This window comes from Callospermophilus lateralis, unplaced genomic scaffold (assembly GCF_048772815.1).
Source record: "Callospermophilus lateralis isolate mCalLat2 unplaced genomic scaffold, mCalLat2.hap1 Scaffold_101, whole genome shotgun sequence".
In the NCBI taxonomy this organism is placed as follows: domain Eukaryota; kingdom Metazoa; phylum Chordata; class Mammalia; order Rodentia; family Sciuridae; genus Callospermophilus; species Callospermophilus lateralis.
Genome location: NW_027510272.1, coordinates 4,028,270 through 4,050,451, shown reverse-complemented (window position 1 = coordinate 4,050,451; position 22,182 = coordinate 4,028,270). Strand labels below are relative to the sequence as shown.

At 41.2% G+C, this 22,182-nt stretch overlaps 1 protein-coding gene across 2 annotated transcripts in view; it reads right to left on the bottom strand.

Moving 5' to 3' along the window:
- Positions 1-3,248: 3,248 nt before the first annotated feature.
- Positions 3,249-22,182, bottom strand: part of LOC143639957 (WW domain binding protein VOPP1-like) — a 96,045-nt gene continuing 77,111 nt past the window's right edge. For both annotated transcript variants that reach the window (XM_077107971.1, XM_077107972.1), the window contains 2 exons: positions 21,257-21,393; positions 3,249-4,135 (listed from right to left, as the gene is read on the bottom strand). In XM_077107971.1, coding sequence (XP_076964086.1) covers positions 3,945-4,135; positions 21,257-21,393 — 328 coding nt within the window. In that variant the 3' untranslated portion in view covers positions 3,249-3,944. The remainder of the gene's footprint in view (positions 4,136-21,256; positions 21,394-22,182) is intronic.

Genomic DNA, 22,182 nt, shown 5'->3' with positions numbered 1-22,182 from the left:
TAAGAGGAATATAATACTTTCCTGTTAATATGGGTGGCTGGGAACTCAGGCAGTGCTATTGGATCTGCATTGTCCCCTAAAGGAAGGCACATTGAAGGATTGGTCCTCAGCCCGTGCCATTATTGGGACATGGTAGAACCTTTAGGAGGTAGGGCCTAGTTGAAGGAACTTAGGTCACTGGCTACATGCCCTTAAGGGAATTTTAAGACTTCGGCTCCTTTTTCTTTTTTGATTCCCAGCTACCTTGAGGTGAACAGACCTCTTCTGTCACATGCTCCTGCCATAATGTACTGTGCCACCACAGGCCCAAAGCAACAAGACCAAGTGACTATAAAATGAATCCTTGGAAACTGTGAGGCAAAATAAATCTTTGCTTTGTTAAAGTTGATTGTCTCAGGTATTTTGTCACAGTGACAGTTGAGTAACTAAGGCAGTGTTTGGAAAAAGTAGACTGGTATTTTCTCCAGGACTAAAGAAAAGGGAGAGGTGAAACTCAGCCATTGGGGACTAATTTTTAAGCTCAAATTGGGTCTATTTCCTTATTCTAAGGTCAAAATGATTATCATGCTTTAAAATACAGAGAAAGCACATTAGTTGTTAGAAATGATTTTTAATCATAAATATTGCTGTAGAACCTAGGTAGTAAGCTTAGAGTTCTTCAGTATACTTTTTTCCCCCAGTTTTTCTGTATGTTTTAAAATTTTCATGGCAAAATGTCTAGAAGTGGGAAAATACATTTTATTTTGAGGAACCCCTGGTGCCACCGTCAGGCTTCTCAGACTAAGCCCACATGCTCTGGGGCTAACATGTTTCATTTAGACATTCTTTTTCGTTTTTTGAGAATGAGGTCTCAATATGTTGCTGAGCCTGAGCTCGAACTCCTGGGCTCAATCGATCCTCCTGCCTCAGTTTACTGAGTTGAGTGCTGCTGTGCCTAGTTATGTTTGTGTATTTTTTGGGGTAGGGATGGGGGTGAATACTAAGGATTGAATCCAGGGGTGTTTAACCACTCAGTCATATCCCCAGCTCTTTTTTTTTTTTTTTTGTAATTTTAAAAGTTAAGATACTTGGGCCTTGGTGAGTTGCTGAGGCTGGTCTTAAACTTGCAGTCTTCCTTCTTCAGCCTCCCAAGTGGCTGGGATTATAGGCATGTGTCACTGAGTCCAGCACCTATATAGTCTTAAGGTCATTTTATAACCATACAGTACTTTGGGGCTGCCCCTATACCCCAAGTTAGATTTATCATGAAATGGGTCATTTTACATCACCCTTTAAAGATAAATACACCAGTATAATAATATAAGGAAAAACTATGGAGACCTTTAAAATTGCTATATGGTGCCATTGCAGCTTAACTATAGAAGTTATATCCTTAGGTAGTATCTATGAGAGAAATACAATTTTTAACCTTGTAGAGTGGAATTTTAAAGTAAAGGCAGACGTACCTAAGAAGAATATATTCCTTGATAATAATACCTAATTTCCTTTAATAGGCACATCATCCACCCTCACCCCTACCACACATGGCTGAACTCATGACCCGCCACACATCCTTTCTCATTAGAAACTTCATTTCTACACTCTTTCCTACTCCCCAGCAAAAGAACCACAGTACATGCCCAAATTTATTTTTTATTGTGCATACATAGGAAATAGGACCCTATCAAAAGAGAACAAAAAAAAAGACGTGAGCCAAGTGTTGCAGAGGAAAAGCATGCACAGGTCTGCCTAAAGTTTATTCCTAACCACCCACTCTACAGGACTTCAACGCACCAGGAGCTGGAATCAGTCTAAGAAGTAGTCATCAACCACCAGCAGCACAAAGGAAATGAGAGTGGCCAGGAAATGTCAGCAGAAGTGGAACTTCCATGGACAGTGTCAGTGCTCAATGCACAGGAGTCTAACCCAAGTTCAATGGGAAACAAATCTTACATGAACATGGGAATATAAAATTGTTGAGCCCTACCAGTTGTTGAAAAAGATAAACAAAATTCAGTTGTGGGCACTGGGTGCCTCACTCAGCTGCACTCTGATCCAATTCCAGGGACAGTGCTGAGTGCTTTTTTATTAAAAAAAAAAAGTAATGGGAGAAATTGAAAATGTAAAACAAATGACCTGGAGGCAGAGGAATTGTTTGGACCCATGCAGTTGTCTCAGTTGTAAACAGCAGACATTGTGCTTTGTTGCTTCATTGAAATCGAGGACTCGAGCATGGGGAGGTATTGCAGTCAAGGACAGGAGGTCAGAGGTCACAGAGGGTGGCAAGGGTAAAAGACACAGGCAACATCATCTGTGTCCATAGATTGGTCCCCAGGGTGTTGGTTTTGGTCCCGGGCACTTCCCGTGGAATTCCCTGGAGGTCCCCACATTCTCTGTCCTTAGAGTAAGTCCGCACAGTTACTTGAGCCCCACTGCTTTTCCTCACCCTTCATCTCACATAAATACCCCAGCAGAGCAAAGACACTGTGCTTCTTGTTCTGGGGGAATGAAAATCATCCCACATCTGCTCCTGAGAGACATCTTGATGCACAAAGTTCAGTGAGTAGCAATTTCTTAAGAGGCTTTGACTAGGTCAATTAAAAAATAAGCAACACCCCCCAACCAGCCCCACTCCCCATGATACTACACACAGAGTAATCTAGGTATCTTTGCTACGCTGCTTTGCTCTTAGTACACACGACACGGGCAGGTCTCAATCTGGGTTTAAATACATGTCAACACTGCTAGCTACGCAGAGGAACATAACTCCCTGCTATCTGTCAACAAAACCTGCAACTACTATAAGACCCTGGGGCAAGATAGGATTCTCCTCTGGGGATTTGCATTTCTAACATCTTCTTTATTCTATTTTTGATCACATGGTCAGTAAATCAGTACTTTTTTCATCTTTCTCAGTAAGCTCCCTATCTTCAGAGCCCAGCACACTACTGCTCAGATCAGACACAACTGCCTCCCGTTCGCTGTGGTTCAACAAGGCTGGCTGTGCCTTGCTGGGCATGTTGGCTATTTTTTCTCCCTCTGAAGGTTGATGTGATTTCCCAGCCAGATGTGTCCTTCTGCTTTGAAAGTGCCCATCAAATCCACCCACAGCTGCCTTGGGGAAGGATGCAAGAGCCTTCTGGGCACTGGCATCCAGGAAGGACACACTCCCTATCTGATCTCAAAGGACAGGACACTACACATGTACTCCCAAGAATGCACTAAAAATGGGGATATATTTTTCTCCCCAAGTCAGAACAAGGGCTTATAAAATGAAATGTCCCAGTTTGGAGCAGGGATCAATTTCCCATAAATTTAAATAACTTTATTGATCTTCAGATAACCGCAGACATCCAACGTGAGCCTGATTCAGATCCATCTGGAGGTGGAAGCGGCAGCACTCGGCTGTTCCTTGTTTAGGCAGAAGGAAGCCTATCTTCAGGATGTGAGAGATAAAAAAAGTGTCAAGAGTCTTTTCCCCCTTGCACGTTTCTCCAACAGCTTCTGGAAGAGGAAAAATGGGCTTTGATGGCTGGCAGCCACCCTGCCCAACCTCATCTGGCTTCATGGGCTGTGTGCCTGCTGCCTGCAGGACTCGCCTGGGCTGGCTCCTCCATCGGTCCCTCTCACAGGCTGGCTCTGCCTTCCTCTTCCTTTTAGTCTCTCCTGAAGATCTGGCCACACCACCCAAGAATGTTAACCCTTGGGACTGTTGCCACACTGCTAGAGAGCACAGATTACATTAGAAACAGAAGCAACAGAGGAGACACAGTGTGAATTCAAATATTGTCCTCCACGGAAAACTTGAAAGGGAGCTGTGCTTGCTTTGAAGATATCAAAGAGGAGTTTGCCCTTGGACCGTCCCTGGAAGTGAACTTCAATGGGGATGGGAACATCCATGGGGATGGGAAGGGCCTGGTGAAGAGCCCCGTCCCACCTCTCCACCTCCCACGAGCATTCTCTTGCTACTTGTCCTTCACCACCTGTTCATACGGGGGTGGGGGCGTGTTGCAGTAGGAAGGAGGGGGTTGGTAGGCTGTGCCTCCCTGGGGTGAATTGGGTTGGACCTGGAAAGCCATTGCCATGGTATTCCCCACAGGATTCACTCCTAGTCCTCCAGGGTCGGTGTAATATGGTGGCCCCGGCTGCTGGGCTCCTGAAAGACAGACAATCATATGTGAGCACAAAAGAGAAAATCTTTGGCTAGGGGTATAGCTCAATATCATTTACTCAATTGACGTACATCTAGTACTCTATACGCTCAGAGAGAGGGGGCATCTGGTATATTGTAAACAAGAGCGACACATGGGGCCCCCTCCTTATGGGCCTCAACTCCACTGGAGGGGGACATTGACAAGTGACACATAAACTGTGACAGCATGGGTAAGTTATAAGGAAGCATGACTGAAGGAGGCGATTTGGTGGAGGCTCAGGTTTCTCTAACCCAAAACTAAATGCTGATCTGCGAAGAGCTAGTGAAGCATGTGCTAAAAGATCAGGAATTGAGAGGGCTGTTGTACACCTTAGGAGGTAAACGGGTCACAGTAAGGTATAGGACATGTTCCCTCATTGCAAGAAGAACTGGAACATCGGTTTCCCAACTCCTAGCACAGGATTAACACAGGCAGCCCCATCCACCTTGTGAACACACAGTTTGCTAGTGACTATTTCTGATGTAAGATCTCCATTTTTCCCTGCCTCAGTTCGCATTTTATGAGAGCAGGGACTACCTACCTGTTATCTAGAAGAGCCCAAATTCACAGTCAGGAGAAAACCTACAGGGCACATGCCGATGGCAGGACAGGGGTTGTTGAATCTATGGAATCTCTATTTCCCCTGGATGCTGCCACAGATTTTCTTCTCCAAGCCTGAGGATCTAAAATGCTGGTTGACACCTCAACCTGGGTATGTTTATATGGCTGTCTGGAGAAGGTAAGAGCAGCAAACCGGCTGGTCACCCTGCCCCAAACTGGCCCTAACTTAGAGAGCTGGTGTTCAAGAGCCTGGTTTTAGTTCTGATTACTTTGATCATGTGGATAAATATATATATATATATATATATATATATATATATATATATATATATATATAATTAATTCTGTAATTATATATATATATATATATAAAATTACAGAATTAAGAAATGAAACTAGAAATTTTGTGGGTGCAGTCTGGTCTCTTTGAATGAGGCTTTACTTAAGTAAAGGGAGATTTCCAAATATCAGAGAAGCTGTCCCTGTGTAAATATTGTGTAGGGGTTTTTTTTTTTAAGGGCAAATATCCCTCTGATCATTTAATTGAATAAAAGAGATGATTTCTACAAAGATGCTCATCAAAGTATGTAAGATGTCCCAAACCTCCCAAGCTGGCATTCTGTAGATCTTAGACTTCTACAAATGTGCTGAAATAGAGAATGTGGAACAGAGGCACAGGCCAAACATGTATCTAGGGTGTCATCAAGAATGGCAGGCAACCAGAGGCCACCTTTATCAAGGACTGCCTCATCCTGCACTGGTATGACCCCACGGATGGCACATGCTCCCACTGGTATATCTCATCAGCTGCCTTTGGATGTGTTACTAGCCACGACCATGAGTTTCTCAAGGGCAGAGATTATAATTTATTTATATCTGGATACTTTTATATGTGGTATCATTAAAAAGTTGATGATTTGAAAAAAAGAGGCCATTGTAATACTTTGGATAAGCCAGTTCAGATGTAGGCCTTTGAATACTTTTCAGAAGAAATAGAGAAGAGAGGGCAAGAAAGATAATGGGAAGAGCTAACCAAGGACTTAACCTGGGGCTAACTCAATGTGGAAAGCCAGGATGGAGACATGATCTAAAAAGAAAGGGCCCTGATTTCTGGTCTCAAAGAGGCAGTTCACCAATACACGAGAAGGGCAGGACAGATGAAAAATTCCACACTGGTTCTGTCAAGGTCAAGGCTGCACTGTAGCTTTTGGTATAAATGTGCAAACAAAGACACGGGTATGGATTAAAAGCACTACAGAAGTGTGTAGGGAGGGATAAAAGATGACAGCTGAGGTGAAAGTTGTGGGAAAGATTAACATTCAAGACAGGAAAAGAACATAAAATATTTAAGATTCATGAGAAGGATGTAAAAGCAACCGAGAAGAAATAGTGAAAAGTAGGAAACTAGGCATTGTGTCATGGAAGCACAAGGAAAGGGGAATCTTTAAGATAGAAATGACAGTAGAAGAAAAGCAATTTCAGGGATAAGGGGTTATGAGTAGATAAGATAGGTGATAGTTAAACAAGGAAGATGCATTGTTAGGATGAGAAATCTGTGAGTATGTTTACAGGGTGTAGGACAGATATATAGGAGAGACAAAAAGCATTTTGGGGAAGAATATAAGCTCATGAGTACAGCATTGGAATCCATCTGCACAAAGCTCTTGGACTCCATTGCTGAGCCCCAGACCCTGCTGTACTGGAAGATGCTGAATACATTTCAAATGGGTAGAGAATCTGCACAGGGTATGGTCTGAAGAAGAACAGGTTGAGCCCAGGAGAGCCCACAGTGTGCAGGAGGAAGAACAGTATACACAGAGCAGACAGCCTCTATCTGGAGTGGAAGCAGGTGCCAGATTATTCATTTGTTGATCATGAGAGGGCAAAGAACAAACAGATTTGTGCAGTCCTCAGAGAAGAAGGGAAGAGTACATAATGGTCACAAGTGTTTACCCAAAAAAAAAAAAAAAAAGTGATCAGGAGCAACAGGCAACAGGAATGAGATTCCACATGAAAGGGACATGCTACATGGGGGTGATACATACCCAGGAGCCAAGGGACACCACCATCTTCCCTATAGGTCACATATTCTGAGAGAAAAGAATTAGCACTTCAGTTTTTAAAGTCTGTGGCAGATAGTTTGGTTATAGAAAATATAGAGAGCATTGTGTGAAGAAGTTGGAATTACAGAAGACTGTTTCCCTGTGGAGACAAAGGGGAAAGGATTGGGAAAGGTGTGTGAGCCAAGGGCAGAGCATGCTGCCCCCAACTGTTCCTCACAGAGTAAGTGTCCATAACCTTAACCTGTTTTGCATTAGTACTTCAGGGACAGGATACAGATTGTGGGAGATGATGGGGGTGAGGCTCAGTCACATCCAAGGTCACACACACCAGTATTTGAATCCAGCAGTGGTTGAAACTAGATTTTTCCATTGTCAAATCGATTTCTCATACAAGGATGGTGAAGTGGGAGAAGCGGCCCAGGCCAGAGAGGCAGAGAGGGGTGAAGAACCAGAGAAGACTGCAGACCATTCAAGGATTAGGGCTGACTGCAGACTGTGTGACCCCAGCACGCTTATCCACGGCCCATAATGTTCCCCAGAAAATGCTCAAGTTGTTTTTTTCTTCAGTGCTGTCATCTGTTTCCTCATTTTGAGTTTTGCATGATTTGGGAGGGAACTCCAGGTTCAGCAAGGACTGATAAGAATATGTTAAGAAGTTAATGGACAATGGCCTTCCTAAGTGGGACTCTTCCACCACTGGTCTTGCCAAAGGGACAGCCAGGCAACCCTCCTTCCTGGAACTGACTGCTACTTTTGACCACGGTTGACTGCCCAGACACCAGGGAAGAGAAGGTGGGTTAATCTTCTCCCGGGATGTGAAGAATCTGGATGGCAGCAGAGGACTGGATGAAAACAGGAAGAGGAAGAGGCAGCCTGAGAGGGCATGGGGCATGTGAGCGAGGGAGAGGTACCAGCCCGAAGCTGCACCAATTCTCAATGGAGCTCCTATTCCCTTAGGTTTCACCTGTCTTTACAACTAACCCTGCTCTGAGTTAGTGTGTGATTTTTCACTCTCCAAACTGCCCACATTCTTAGTTTGAATCAGGGTCCACCTCCTGACTTTCTGCATCTGTCTCCCGTTGCCCAGGCTGCACCTGAAGATTGAGGCAGGTACTCAACACATCACAGGAGACACTTGAATGCATCTCTTCCCCCATCACTTGGCCAGCTCATCTTCCTATGCACCGCCCCATTCTTGGGTGGTGACACCATATTTACCCAGTTACTCATGGGGCTACTTGAGGGATAAAGACCTTCCAGAGTCAAGTTCCTGTCCACTTCAGAGTTGAGTCTTACTTTTCATGGTCCTGCTTTATTCTTTATATCCAAACACTCCCCAAATTGCCTGTAGCTTGTTTGCCCTCCAGGTCTCATAGAAAGCACCTCACGAGGGCTCAACACCCAACCACTCCTCCCTCCTGGAATGCCAGTCCTTCCCGGCACATTCCTTTCCCCCAACTTCCCATCAAGCTATTTCTCATTTACCTTTTAAGTCCCAGCTCAGAATCACCAACTCCAAGAAGCAACCTCATACTGTCTATGACCCGCTTCCTGGCTGCAGCAGGAACCCAGAACATCTGGAACAACCTATTTATGTCATACCACCACAGTCCAGTATGATCTTCTGAGCTTTCAACACATGAGAATGGGACAGGATATATCCTGGTTCCCTCAGAGCCAGAATAGCACCTGGCAATGGCAGATGTTCCATAAATATAGGGGATGAATGATTGAAAAAGGGCTGAAAAGTGATTTGGATTTGGGCTTTGTCTCTGCTGTATTGTGCTGGCCACACTTGGAAGTTCTTGAGACACACTGCTGCTATGACAGGAGGAAACGGCTCCCATCTATAGCAAGCCTGTTGCTCCCAAGGACCAGAGGAGTTTGAGGAGTCACCCCATCTCCCCACCATGGATAAGGGTGGGGAAGATTGTGGTCTTTGTACCAGAGATGTCGCTTGGACTGTGTCTGTAGTATCCCTGCAGTACAGCCACTCACTCATACTGGAGTCATGACTCATGGATTTTGCAGGAGTGGCAAGATGGGATTAAATATTTGAACATGGAGAAGTACTTGGAATACAAAAGAAACAGAACGGATAGGAGGTGGATAAATTATGTATTTGTCATGAACATGAACCCTTTAGTGAAAAAACTCAGCAACCAGAGGGATGGAACATGCTGGAATGCTGGAAAACCTGTGATTGAAGATAGAGGGCAGCAGAGACAGATGCTGTCCCCCTGGGGTGAGCAGCTGAGGGATCCTCAGCCAGAGGTGGGCAATAAGGCAAGAAGATAATCAGCTCAGACAGAGGCAGTGGCTCTTCGAGAAGATGTTCATGATCCAGGGAGTGGCCAGATTTCTTCTCATTTGACTAAAAGTCGAACTCTGGACAAGACACTGGCCAAGTTTACCATTCAGGTCCCACAGAGAGAAGATGGACCCAGTTCTTGCTTACGCAGAGAGACTCATTTAGAAGTAAAGGCAGGAAACCTTCATTGCATGTGTAAAACCCATGGAGATAGGACTAGTGAGGACTCCAGGCTTCGGAGAGTGCATTTCAAAGACATTCCCCCAAATAGAAATGATTCTGTGGCACATAACTCTGGAACCAACAGCACCTTAAAAATCACCTTTAGTCAACTCCATATCACAAGAAAAGGATGGTAAGAACAAAAGCTTGAACAATTCCAAATGAAGCCCATATATTGATTCCAAAGGACAAAACTGTGTAGTGAGGTTAATGCCAGAAACAAATACATCTGTCATGAAAATTAAGTCCCAGGGATCTGAAGCATGGAGAAAGACTAGACAAAAACAGGGCCCTATCGTTTGCTTGGAAAGTAAGATAAATGGCAAAGAGAAGGGCCTCAAATCTTATTTTTTGCTAAAGAGAAGAATAGTTTGAAAATTGAAGGAAAGAAAATGGGTGAGGTAAAATAAAAGACTCACCCAAATAAGAACTGATTGGTTTGCGGGAGAGCATTCAGATTGCTTTAACTCTGACAAAGTGCCTCTCAGAGCAGGAAGGAAGGACAAGAACCAGTACTGCTAAGGACAGTCTCTTGACAAATACAAGTGTCTCGCAGGTATCATGTCATTCAAGACCTATAGTAATATGAGATTCCTATTACTTATTCCCATCTCACAGAGCCAAAGTTGAAGCACAAATGAATTTCACAACTTGCCCAAGGCAGTCTTCTTCTACTGGACATCTGTACCTGTAAGAACCAAGGCAGCTGTACTTCAGCCAGGGTGGGTCCTAGTGAGTGAAGAGCTGGGACAGTCAGCATGGACAGATGGAGGGAACTGGGGGCCCTGAAGATGCTGTTAAGCCATGGGGTTAGATCAGGAGCCTTATTCTTTTTGACTTTTGATCACAAGAAATAAGTCTTCCTTATTTCTCACACTAGCTGAATTGGGGTATCTGTTACTTGTAGCTCAAAGCATCTGAACTAATTCTCTCAGAGAATATTTTCATTATCAGTTGACAAATTTCCCCCTTTCTAACTGGTCCCTTTCTTTCCTCTAAGCCTTGTATTTTGATCTGGTTTTATGTTATAACTATTAATGTTTACAAACTGTCTCAGCTATTAATAATGTTTTTCATTTCATTGAAATATCAAGAATTTTCTTACCTGCATTGAAATACTGTTTCCAAACATAGATAGCTTTATTTTTCTTTCCTAATGGTTCAATATTTTTTTCATATTAATACTTAGGTCAGAAATTCTGTAATAATGTTAAATATTACTGATATTAAGCATCCTAATTTTTAGGGGAATTCTTATGGTTTCTTTAAATGTAATGTTGGCAATGGATCAACATATGTAGTTTGTTCAAAAATTATTTACAAAAAAATATTTACTGAACATTTCTATTCAAAATATCTTTATTTTATTTATCTTTATGTTGTGCTGAGGATTGAACCCAGCACCTCACACATGCTAGGTGAGCGCTCTACTGCTGAGCCACAACCCCAGCCCTAGCCTGCCTAATATTAAATTATCTTTTCTTTCTTAGATCATGTGTGGTTATGATGGTTTATCCTTTTAAAATATTATTTAATGCTGTTTCCTGATTTTGATCTGTACTTACTAAATATAATTCAATATTATTTTATTTTGAGGTTTGTTTCCAAGTTATAATAGCTTTACAACATTAAGTTTTGCATGCTCTATAGTAATCCATATATTTATGAACTTTTTCTTACAAGTTTTTAAAAACCCCACAAGAATGTAGTCATTCAAGCAGATAATTCTTTAGAAACTTCTTCAAGTTTTCGCTTCCTTTTCCGTTTACTGAAATTTTCAGTACTTCGATTCATCTTTATAACATACAATTTCTCATCTTACCAAGATTTTCCAATTCATGAATGTTTCTTAATTTTTAAACTCCTTTGGATCTGTAGTCTTTTAATTTATATTTATATTTTTGCTTTTTTCTCTTTTATTGATTGGAGTTTCAGGGGTGGGATATACAATGTTATTTATTTTATTATTTTTTGCCAAACACTAGCACTTTCAGATATTTTATCTTTCTGTTTTATACAATTAATTTCTATTTTCATTTTTATGTTTTCTACTTTCTATAAATTTATTTGATTAGTTTCTAAAACTCTTGAGGACAGCCCAGCTCATTTGCTTTCATATTTTAAATTTAATGAAGAATTAGATTACAAATCTACTTCTAAAAGTCAGCTTAACATGCACTGCATCTGTGTTTGTAGTCACATGTCTGTTGACTCCTTTATTCATTTTCATATTCAAAAGATACTGAATTCTTGCTGAATGCACTAAGAATGTAGCAATAAAAAATACACAAAATCTTTAGTTTTTATGGCTCTTGCAGTTTAGAGAGACAAGAATCAAGATAAATAAGAAAAGTATGTTAGTTGGTGATAAGTAGTAAAAATGAAAATGTGTATCTAGTGAGAGGGTAAGCACAGGGGTGTGTGTGGATGGAGAAAGAGCCTTTCCGGTAGAAGAATCTCAGTGCATAAGACACCAAAATGGCAGCCTGGAGATCTGAGGAAAACAAGAGGCCAATGTGTGGAAGGAGTGGAATGGGCCAGGTGGGGAGCAGTGGGTGAGGTCCAAGCCTGCCAGGCAGCTTGGGAGGACATGAAGTTGAGAAGGATGTTGGCCATGCAAAGTACTTTTGATGTCGATGCTATGGGTAACCTCTGGACACTTGGAAGCAGAAACTCTTAGTTTTTGACTCTGGCTGCTTTGTAGGAAATAGATGGAAGCAGGGAAAAGTGAGCACAAAAAGACAAGACCAGTTAGGAAGAGCAGAGGTGCGTTTAGTGAGATGGGGAGACTGAGTGCAGAAAGGGTAGAATTCTGAGGAAGGGGACTGGGAAAAAGAGACTTTGTGTGTTTGCTCTAAAGGTGCATAGATTATCCACTAGAGAAAAAGACCTTCTTCCATTGCTTTTTGGGGAAGAGGAGAGGAAGGGAGTGAAAAGACATATCTGTATTAGGTTGCAGGCTTGTATGGCTGGCTCATCAATATTTGTAGATGTTATACATTTGAAATAATGCTGAGACACACATGGACATTGTCTTAAGAATCCAAGGTCATTCTAATATCCCATAAAATGCCCCCAAGAAGAGTTTTCACTTTTTCATTCCTGGTTTTATAAATCAGGAGTTGAATAAAAAAACGGCTTTAGTTTTATTCACTACCGATGATGTTTCAAAACAAAAGCAAAAATAACTAGGCTAATAAAAATAATTTTTTTTTGGAACAGATCTGGAAGTATATGCCACGAGTTAAAACTATAGCAATAATGTTACTCCAACAGATACAAAGACTAAATTCCACATTGATCCTGTGGGTTTTCAAAGGTTCTCATGTTATTTTTAATGCTTAACCTGCAGGATATGTTACTGTTGCCACCAAGGCCCATCCTTCCTTTATTCTTTTTTGTTCTTTATCAAAAACCTTATCTGTGCAGACACTATTCTGCATTATGGGGGGATTGTGTTAAAATATAGATTCTGATTCAGCAGGTCTGGGCAGGGCTGGGGGTATTGCAAGAGAGTCTTCCTGTATAACAAGCTCCCAGGGACCATGTATGTCTGTGGCCCACACTTGGAGTAACAAGAGAAAGAAACTTCATAAGTGCCTACTGATCCTCATGGCATAATATTATTAGCATTACTCCTTACAAAAGAGATATCTGAATCATATAAGAAGATCAGATACCTCCCTTTCACTCCAATGCTTTAGTAAGTCCTACTGGTTCCTTCAGAATCCCATCCAGCCCTGAGATTCTTTTAAAATTTTTTCTTTGAAATATTTAACAAGATAAACATGCAACAAAGCTAAGAAAAAGGGAGGGAAAAGGGTTCCTTAAAGCAAAAAGAAAAGGGAGAAATATCTAAAAAGGTAACTGTTTCTTTAAAAGACTTACAGAATAGTATAGACAAGTACATGCTAATTTTCTTAGAGTCTCCAAATAGAACCAACCCAACTGAAACCCTTGTTTTGGACTTCTGGCTCTAGAACTGTGGGAAAATACATTTCTGTTGTTCTAAGCCACCATGTTTATAGTAATTTGTTAGAGGAATCTAAGGAAATTAATACAACATGTATCTTCTTCTTCTCAACTACCTATAACATAAGCTTTCCTAGCCTACAACATGCACAGGTAGCACTATCAAAATACCAATAATGCTAACAAAAATTTAGTTAATAATTTAAACAATTTGTACAGCTTCTTTTTGTTTAGGACCACTCCTAAATGATTTAATAATTTTTTCCCTCTCCTTCTGTCTATAATAGATCAAAGGGAATTAATAAAACATCTCTGTCAGCTACATTCCCAGCTGAACGCTCTCTCTCTTCCTCTTTGTTTTCAAAAATAATGATAATCTTTACAGGTCTCATATGAGTAGCCAGGCCACTTTCCCACTGGACAGCTTTTCCTCCATAGAGAAGTAACGTCTAAAATATTAATACACAACAAATAGCAGACAAGAAAACAGGACTTCCTATCGTTTTGAAGTCACTAAAAGTTTTTTTAAAAAGAGAAAATTACAGCACAAGAAACTATTGCTTATCAACTAAGAAGATAAAAGGAAGATAAAATGGAAAACACATATTTTTGTTAAAGTTTCACAGATAATCTGAACATATAAATGAAATAAAAAGGATTTCAAAATTCAGTTTTTATTTTGGGCTTTATTAGCATCTATGTTTTTCTATTAGACAAAAGGGGTTAGAAGTATTTATTAGAAGCAAAGGTTAGAATCTGGGGGCAGGGGCTGCTATTCTTTAACACTACTGTATGCCCAGTGGATAAGCACAGTGCCAACACACAGGACACACCTGCTCAAAAAGCATTTGTTATCTGGTTAATGACTGAAGGGTGTATACACATGGAGGAGCCATAGGCCTCACTATAATACATGAGCATTCAGTACTGTTTGGCCCAAGTTTCCCCTTTCTCCACCTGTGGAAGGACCAATAACAGTCATTCTAAATGGGGCTCAGACTGTTTTGCTCTATCATTGGCAAAACAGAGAACAATTATCAGGGGACTTAAATTTATTGTAAGTTTCTGCTCCCCTAAACAAAGATTATGGGTCTAAAAGCTCCTTGTGATTAATTCTAACAATAGGTAAAAAGTTCTGTCCTTTGTGGCACACATCTGTAATCCCAGCTATTTAAGAAGCTAAGGCAGACGAATCTCTTGAGCCCTGGAGTTGAAGGTCAGCCTGGGCAACATGGCAAGACCCTGTCTCAGAAAATCAAAACAACAACAAAAAAAATCCCTTCTTGTATGAAAAGACTGTTTTTGAAATGTGATATCTGTCCCTTTTAACAAAAACCAACAAAAAGCCCTCTCACTTTTGTACAGCAGAACATTCTATGTGTCTACTTTATGAGAACTGGATAGTGCAAATAAATTGTAACGGGTAATTGAGCTGTTGGAGAAAGGGAAGGGGGATGTCCAGGTTGGAAAGAGAACAACTAGAGCCAGAATGACAGAGGGAGAGACACAGAAAATCAGGCTGACAGACAGCACTGAACTCTGAGGAGAAATACTCCTAGGCAGCAGGAGACACGTCACGTTGTGAGGCAATGACAGACTGTGGACTTCTCCAAATGAAGCCACTGTCACAACCACAAGCTTTTTACCTTAATTCCATTGCCAATCAGTCACCTTTTGCCATCAGGGACAACTGGTAAGAAATAATCTGGTAACCATGAAAGTGTTACTAGGAGATAGCCACCTATGCTTTTTCAACAAATAACTTCAAATACTTCCACTTAATTTCTTTCACTAAAACCATAAAATCTAAAATAATGCCACTCTGAAGAAGGCCATCGGGAGCCATTTAAGTGGAAAAATCATGAATGTGAGACCCCATGAAGCACAGGACTCCAAAAACCCACCCACATCCCCGCAACCCACTGTTCCTCTCAGGGGGAAAAAAACAAGAATGGGAATATAAGAGCTACAGGGGTTAGAGATGGGGAGAGACTCCTCCACAACCATCTCTGCAAAGCTAAAGTACCATCATGTAGAAAAATGATTATTGTAGGCCCTCATTGGGTTCTGCATCTTCAGATTCAACTAATTACAGGTTGAAATATTCATGAGAACACCACATCTATATTGAACATAGAACAGACCATATTGAACATAGAGGAACAGACTTCTTTCCCTTGGAAATTATCCCCTAAATAATATAGGATAATTATTTACATGACATTTGTATCGTATTTACAGATCATCTAGAGATGATTTAAAGTGTATGGAAGGCTATGAACAGGTTATGTGCAAATACTACACCATTTTTAATTAGGGACCTGAGCATCCTTGGATCCACAGGAGTGGGCGGTGTTCTGGAATCAAGCTCCCATGGGTACCATGAGATGACTGTTCACTGTGGAAGCAGCCCTGTTTGTATTTCAGCTGTGATTTGGAAAGCAATTAAACTGTCAAAACACCCTCCTCCATTTCCATTTTCTTACAGTTGATGTCCTTTAGTTAGGTGGCCACCATCACTGCGAGCTGACAGATTTATTATAGGATTGAGACACTGGAACAGTCGGCAAACCATCAATAAAAACGTTACAAATGTGCAGCTGGAAAGAAATGAGACTATCTCCCAATGAGCATGTTCCACATACTTCCCCCGCCCCCTTCTGCTTCTTTTTAGTTGTACATGACTGCAGAATCTGGATTTAAAATCAGCATACTATAGTTTACAGCAGCACAATTCACGATAGCTAAGTTACGGAACCAACTGAGGTGTCCTCCATTTATTTCTAACTATATCATTAAAACAAAATATCAAAAGAAATATTTTTTTAAAAAAACTTAAATAAAAATAACACCAAAGATTTCATTAACATTAAGCCCAATCTCTCTACGTACACTTGTGTGATCACACTGGTAATGGGGTAGCCGTTCATCTGAAGATATTACCTACCTCTCTCTGTGCTAAGTGTGTCTTTTGATTTTCTTGCCAAACAGTTATGTAGCCTTGACCTTGCCTATCAGCTTCAGTAGCTATGTAATATCACGTACAGAAGACAGACTATAATTTAATTTTCTTTTCTTTTGTAGCTCCAGAACTACCCCTTCCTCTCATTCAACCACAAAAGCACTGAGTTGAGTGGAGGCCACCTCTCAGGTTTTCCTGAAATCCAGTCCCTCCTATCCTATAGGTCATGGCTCTGCCTTGATTTCTCCACTGTTTGTGTTCCTACAGGGTAGTGAGCATGTTTCACTCAAATCCTGGCCCCTGGTGTTAGTTAGCTAATGCTTCCTGAGTGAATTATTGAAAGAAAGAATGAATGAAATCTGTTTTTTCTCTTTAACATGGAGGGCACATGGATGAGGCCCTCTCAGCAGCACGATGGGGAAGGATGTGGGGTTTGTAGCATTCAGGAATCTCTGACTTTCTCTTGCTACATTTTGGTCACCACTACACACATAAACTTAAAAAAAAAATAAAAAGAGTGAAATGCTTTCAGAGGTACTCAACAGAGATAGTTGAGATTTTTTTGTTATTTCTCTTGGATTAGATTTTTTTCCCCCTTTTTTTAATAGTGGGAATTAAACCCAGGGTGCTTAAGCAATAAGCCAGATCCCCAGCCCTTTTTGAGACAGAATTGCACTAGGTTGGTTAGAGCCTTACTAAGTTGCTGAGCCTGGTATGAAATTGCCATTCTTCTGCCTCAGCCTCCTGAGCCACTGGGATTACAGGCATATACTCCTGGCTCCTGACTTAGATTGTTAAATTTATCCCTTCTAAAGAATACTACAGGGCTGGGGATGTGGCTCAAGCAGTAGCGTGCTTGCCTGGCATGCGTGCAGCCCGGGTTCGATCCTCAGCACCACATACAAACAAAGATGTTGTGTCCACCGAAAACTAAAAAATATAAATATTAAAAAAAAATTCTCTCTCCCTCTCTCTGTCTCTCACTCTTTCTTCTTCTTCTTTTTTTTTTTTTTTTAAAAAGAATACTAAAGTTATCACTGGCTTCTGGGACTGACAGCAGCTGTTTGGAGCTCTGTAACTTAGGAGACTCTGTGGGCATTTTAAAAAGGCTGATGAGACAGGATAGGACCTCATTTTCCAGTTCTCAGTTTCCCACCCCTTCTCCCACTTCAGTCTTGGTTAAATGCTGCTACTTACTCTTCAGTCCAAATGACCTTTCCATGGGAATCCTCCTGGATCTGAGCTCCAGATGGAGTTTTCCATTTACATGGTTTCTAAGCATCCTCAACTTTGTGCAGTAACTATATATATTATGGTCAGTAACTATATGTAGTTATCCTTGGGTTCTAAGACCCCTCTTGAATACTCAAATCTGCAGATATTCAAGTCCCTTACACAAAATGGCTTAGTATTTGTATATAACCTACACACATCCTCCCATATTCAGTACATTATTACTAGATCATTAATAATACCTAATATGATGCAAACAATATATAAATATTTGTTATACTCTATTGTTTAGGGAATAATGACAAGGAAGGAAGTCTCTACATGTTTAGTACAGATGCTTTTTATTCAAATATAATAAATACTTGGTTGAATCTGCAGTTGTGGAACATTCAGATATGGAGGGCAGACTAGTTATTTTTGTGCTATGGGCTATCACACCAGTGAGAAAGCTATGCAATGAACACAGGGCTGGAATTCAGGCTGTGCACTGGTATCCCACACACCTGCAGGTACCTTAGTGGGTTTAGAGTAAATATGTGCCAAAAGAATAATTCTTACTGGTCTGGGCTTCTCTAAGCTCCAAATATGGCTGCCCTGTATTCTAAGCCCAACTTTACCAGGCTGTAAACCCAGGAGCAACTGCAGTTCCCTTGGCCCAAGACATGGGCTGGGCATCTTCTTGGTACCTGAGACCTGAGTACTGCTCACAGCTGAATTGGGGAGTCTATTGTACACATGAAGGACTAACAATGCTATGATTTGAATGTGTCCCCTGTAAAAGCAAGCTGGAAACTTAATCTGCAAAGCAGTAATGTTTGGAGGTGGGCCTAATTGGAGACATTTAGGTCACTGAGGTCTCTACTTTCAAGAATGAATTACATGCCAATTACAAATGGGCTTGGGACCATGAGTTCAATCTCTTAATAGTTCTCACTCATGTGATAGCTTATGCCACATTATGAAATAGCAAGGAGGCCCCAGTAAGATACTGGCCCCTCAATCTTGGACTTCCCAGCCTCCAGAACCATGATAAATAAATTTGTTTTTTATGAATATCTGGACTCTGGTATTCTGTTATAGCAGCACAGAATAGACCAAGACCAAAGCCCACCATAGTAAAAGCTGTTAAAGCAGGAGGCAGAACACCCAGGGAAGAAAGTGAAGGAGAGAGAATGGCCAGGGGTGATCTCACCCTGGGGGCAACACAGAGCAACATCTTGGAGGAGAGTGAGTGTTTTCAGGCAGGTGTGGGACCTGTGGGATGGCAGGACTAGATGGAGGAGGTCACTCAGCCTGGGCACAGAGGATCAGATGTAGAGGTGTAGGGAGAAGTTGGGTGAGGTATGAAGTGGCCTGGGTCCTTGGCTATGGAGTCTAGACTTGCATCTATGAGCAAAGGAAGCCAACAAAGAGTTTGAGGCAGAACAATAACACTAATTACATTCTTCTTTTTCTTAGAACTTTCTGATGAATATGTGTAAGACAGAGAAGAGTTAGTGGAGACCCATGACTAGGAAAACTTGTAATAGGAGCTGCTCAGGGTGAGATAAGGGTCTGAAGTAAAATCTAATGACTTATTTGTTGGATACAGTTGGCAAGGGAGACAAATGTTTCCACCAAGAGAAATGGTGCATGGCTACACAGAAAACAGAGACCAGCATGAGGAAGAAGAGCAAACAGGGATGCATTCTCTTCTGCTAATACCCAGATGCCATGGGACATTCAAGGGAAACTATACAGCTAAAATGTGGATCTAATAACATCACCTGCTTATGTTTGTCCCAGTGCAGATGAATGGAGGAGCAACATATCCTGACACTCAGCTAGCACAAAGAACCAAGGACACATGCACCTTGCATCTGTGGGGCCAGTGTGGCTATGTGTGCCAATGAGGGCCTGGGCTTCTTCCCCTGTACCAAAAGTTCTCTAATTAATCCAGATGAAATTCAATGTATGATGGCTTTGGCTTTCCAGTTTAGCTGAAAATTTGGATTTCACACTGTGATCAAATATGAATTCAACACTAATAAGGGCTGGGGTGTAGCTCAACGTACCTCCACTGGGTAGAGTGCTTCCTTAGGCCTAGGATTCAATTTCCAGCATTGCCAACAAATAAATAACCCAAACCCAAAACAAACAAACCAAAAACATGAAAGAATAAAATTCATGTGTACTTACAAAATGGTACTAGCCTTGAGTGACAGTTTAATGTATTTCTATACTCATCTTTCTGGGTTACATTTTAAAAAATAATCAATAAAAATATAATTTTTTTTGGGGGGGGCAGTAGAGTTGAACTGGGGATTGAACCCATGGGAAGATTAATACTGAGCTATATCCCCAGTCCTTTTTATTTTTTAGTTTTGAGACAGGGTCGCACTAAATTGCCAAGGCTGGTCTCAAACCACCATGCCCAACCTAGAAAATTCTTTTTTAAAGGAAAATCCTGCAAAATATCTGGTAGAAGAAAACCATGAAAAAGCAATGTGTAAATGACCATCTCTGTTCTTTTTGCATCTTGAGGACAGTCTGTCCTTTTTACATTCAATCCCCCTAATTCTCTCTTTTATTTTAACTACACTCTTGAGGTGTGACTGATATGCAAAAAGCTATATGCAATGTATAAAACATGGGTTTGCCAATGACTAAATATCCATGAAATCATTACTATAATGTATAGCATAAACATATCTATCTCCTCCAAAGTTTTCTCTAGCCTCTTATTTACTATTAGTATTTTTTTGTGAGTGATAAGAATACTTAATATTAAGACCTACCCTCTTAACAAATTTTTAATTATTACATCACAGTTTATTCATCCTAGCCTGGATGCTCTAAGACTAATTCATTTTGTTTAACCAGAACTTTGTAAAAGCAAGGCAAGAACTGCTCCAGGAATTCTGATAATCCACTTGCAGTATGCAATCAACTAGTCATCACCCCCCAACACCCCATCTCTCAGGTAGAAACTGGGAGCAGAGCAGCATGAACACAAGCCACAAACCTAACCCTTATCCTCACTGCACACCTGTTCACAAGCCCAGAGCTCTGATGAACAGAGCCTTACCAGCCCTCTGAGGCTCTGGGCTCTCTTGTATTCTCAGAAAGCTCCTTCTAAGGAAGTGGGACCTCACATACAATGTCAAAACCAGTGCACCAGCCAATGTTTAAAGCCAATGCTGCCCACCACAGTAGATAGGAGATTCTAAGTTAAGGCAAAATGTTTTAAAATAACTAAGAAATAGCTCATTCTCTTGGACCCTGACACATTGCTTTAGGTGATATGCTCTAAAAAGACCAAATATAACTTTAAGAAAAATGTTTACAGTGGCACTTATAATACTAGTAAGTGCACTATAAATACATTGAATAGATGTATAAATAAAAGGTAAAACCAAAAATTATCAGCAATCATAGAGGAGTTAAGCAAGTTCTACTTAGTAACACAACAGTAAATTCAGTGGCATTAAGAATGGCAGGGAAATTGCTGTTCCTACCCAGAAACTTATACATGAAATAATTTTTAAGAAAAAGGAATAGAGCAAACTAATATGCATATATGAACGGTATACAAGTCGTATCAATAATGACGTAAGAATATGAGGTAATGAATATTAATCTTGGTCATCAACATTTAAATGAATTAAATGGCCTGAATTTTCTCTCTCAAGGCATACTCTGTGGCAGTACCCTTTATAAATGTTTATAGAAGACAGGAAAAACTATAGGGAGGAGAGACAAGGACAGGGGGCTGGCTGACCTGGAGCCGAGTTGGGGGGCTGCCTGGTGTAGGACACGTTGAAAGCAGGCTCCTCGATCAGCGGTGGGGGATACATGCGCCTCTGGATGAAGAAGCCAGCTCCGCAGCAGAAGAGCACACCCATCATAAGGAGGAACCTGAGGAGAGCCAGATATGAGGCTGGAGCTCAGAGCAGGCAGGAGGTTGAGAGGAGGCCCCAGGGCTCAGGCCTGTGACTTGCAGGCTTCATGGTCTCCCTGGGGATCCAGGGATGGGTCAGAGGGCATAGTGAGATGGGGCCACAGGGATTCTTGGCCTGTAGACTCCTGGGAGCTCCTTGGATGGAAGCCATTGATACTGAGGTGCTCTGTGAGAAGTCTGTCTCAAACAGCTCCAAATGGTTAGCTGGGTTCAAAGCACTGATGCAATTACTTTCTGACGTCCATGGATCTGACATCAGGTTAATATTTTAGTCTGAACAGAAGATGCTGTCTTAATTCTGTCTCAAAACCACACCAGATACAGACTTTGCCTGTTTTCCCCATTTTCCATTCTTCACTGTCACAGCCATGAGAGTGAACATGTTTAATCTTTCCAGCAGCTGTCTCCATTGCTATATGAACATCTGTAATGAAACAAAACTATGCTTCCTAGAGCATACCTTAATTATAGATACACTACAAGAATGGAGAAAATATAATTAACAGAAAAGCTGACAATTTAGAAAACTTCAGGTTCTAAATACGGATAAACATTTGACCCTAATACCTAATTGACTGTGGCTCCAAGTGCCTTAAGCATAGCACCTTTGTGCATTTCATGTAAAAATTCTCATTGACTCACATTATCAGCATTCAGCAACTGATTACAGGATGACTGAATGAATGACTTCTTCCCATAGACCTTTTGTTTAACAGACAAAATTGAGAAACACTTGCCCATTTCAT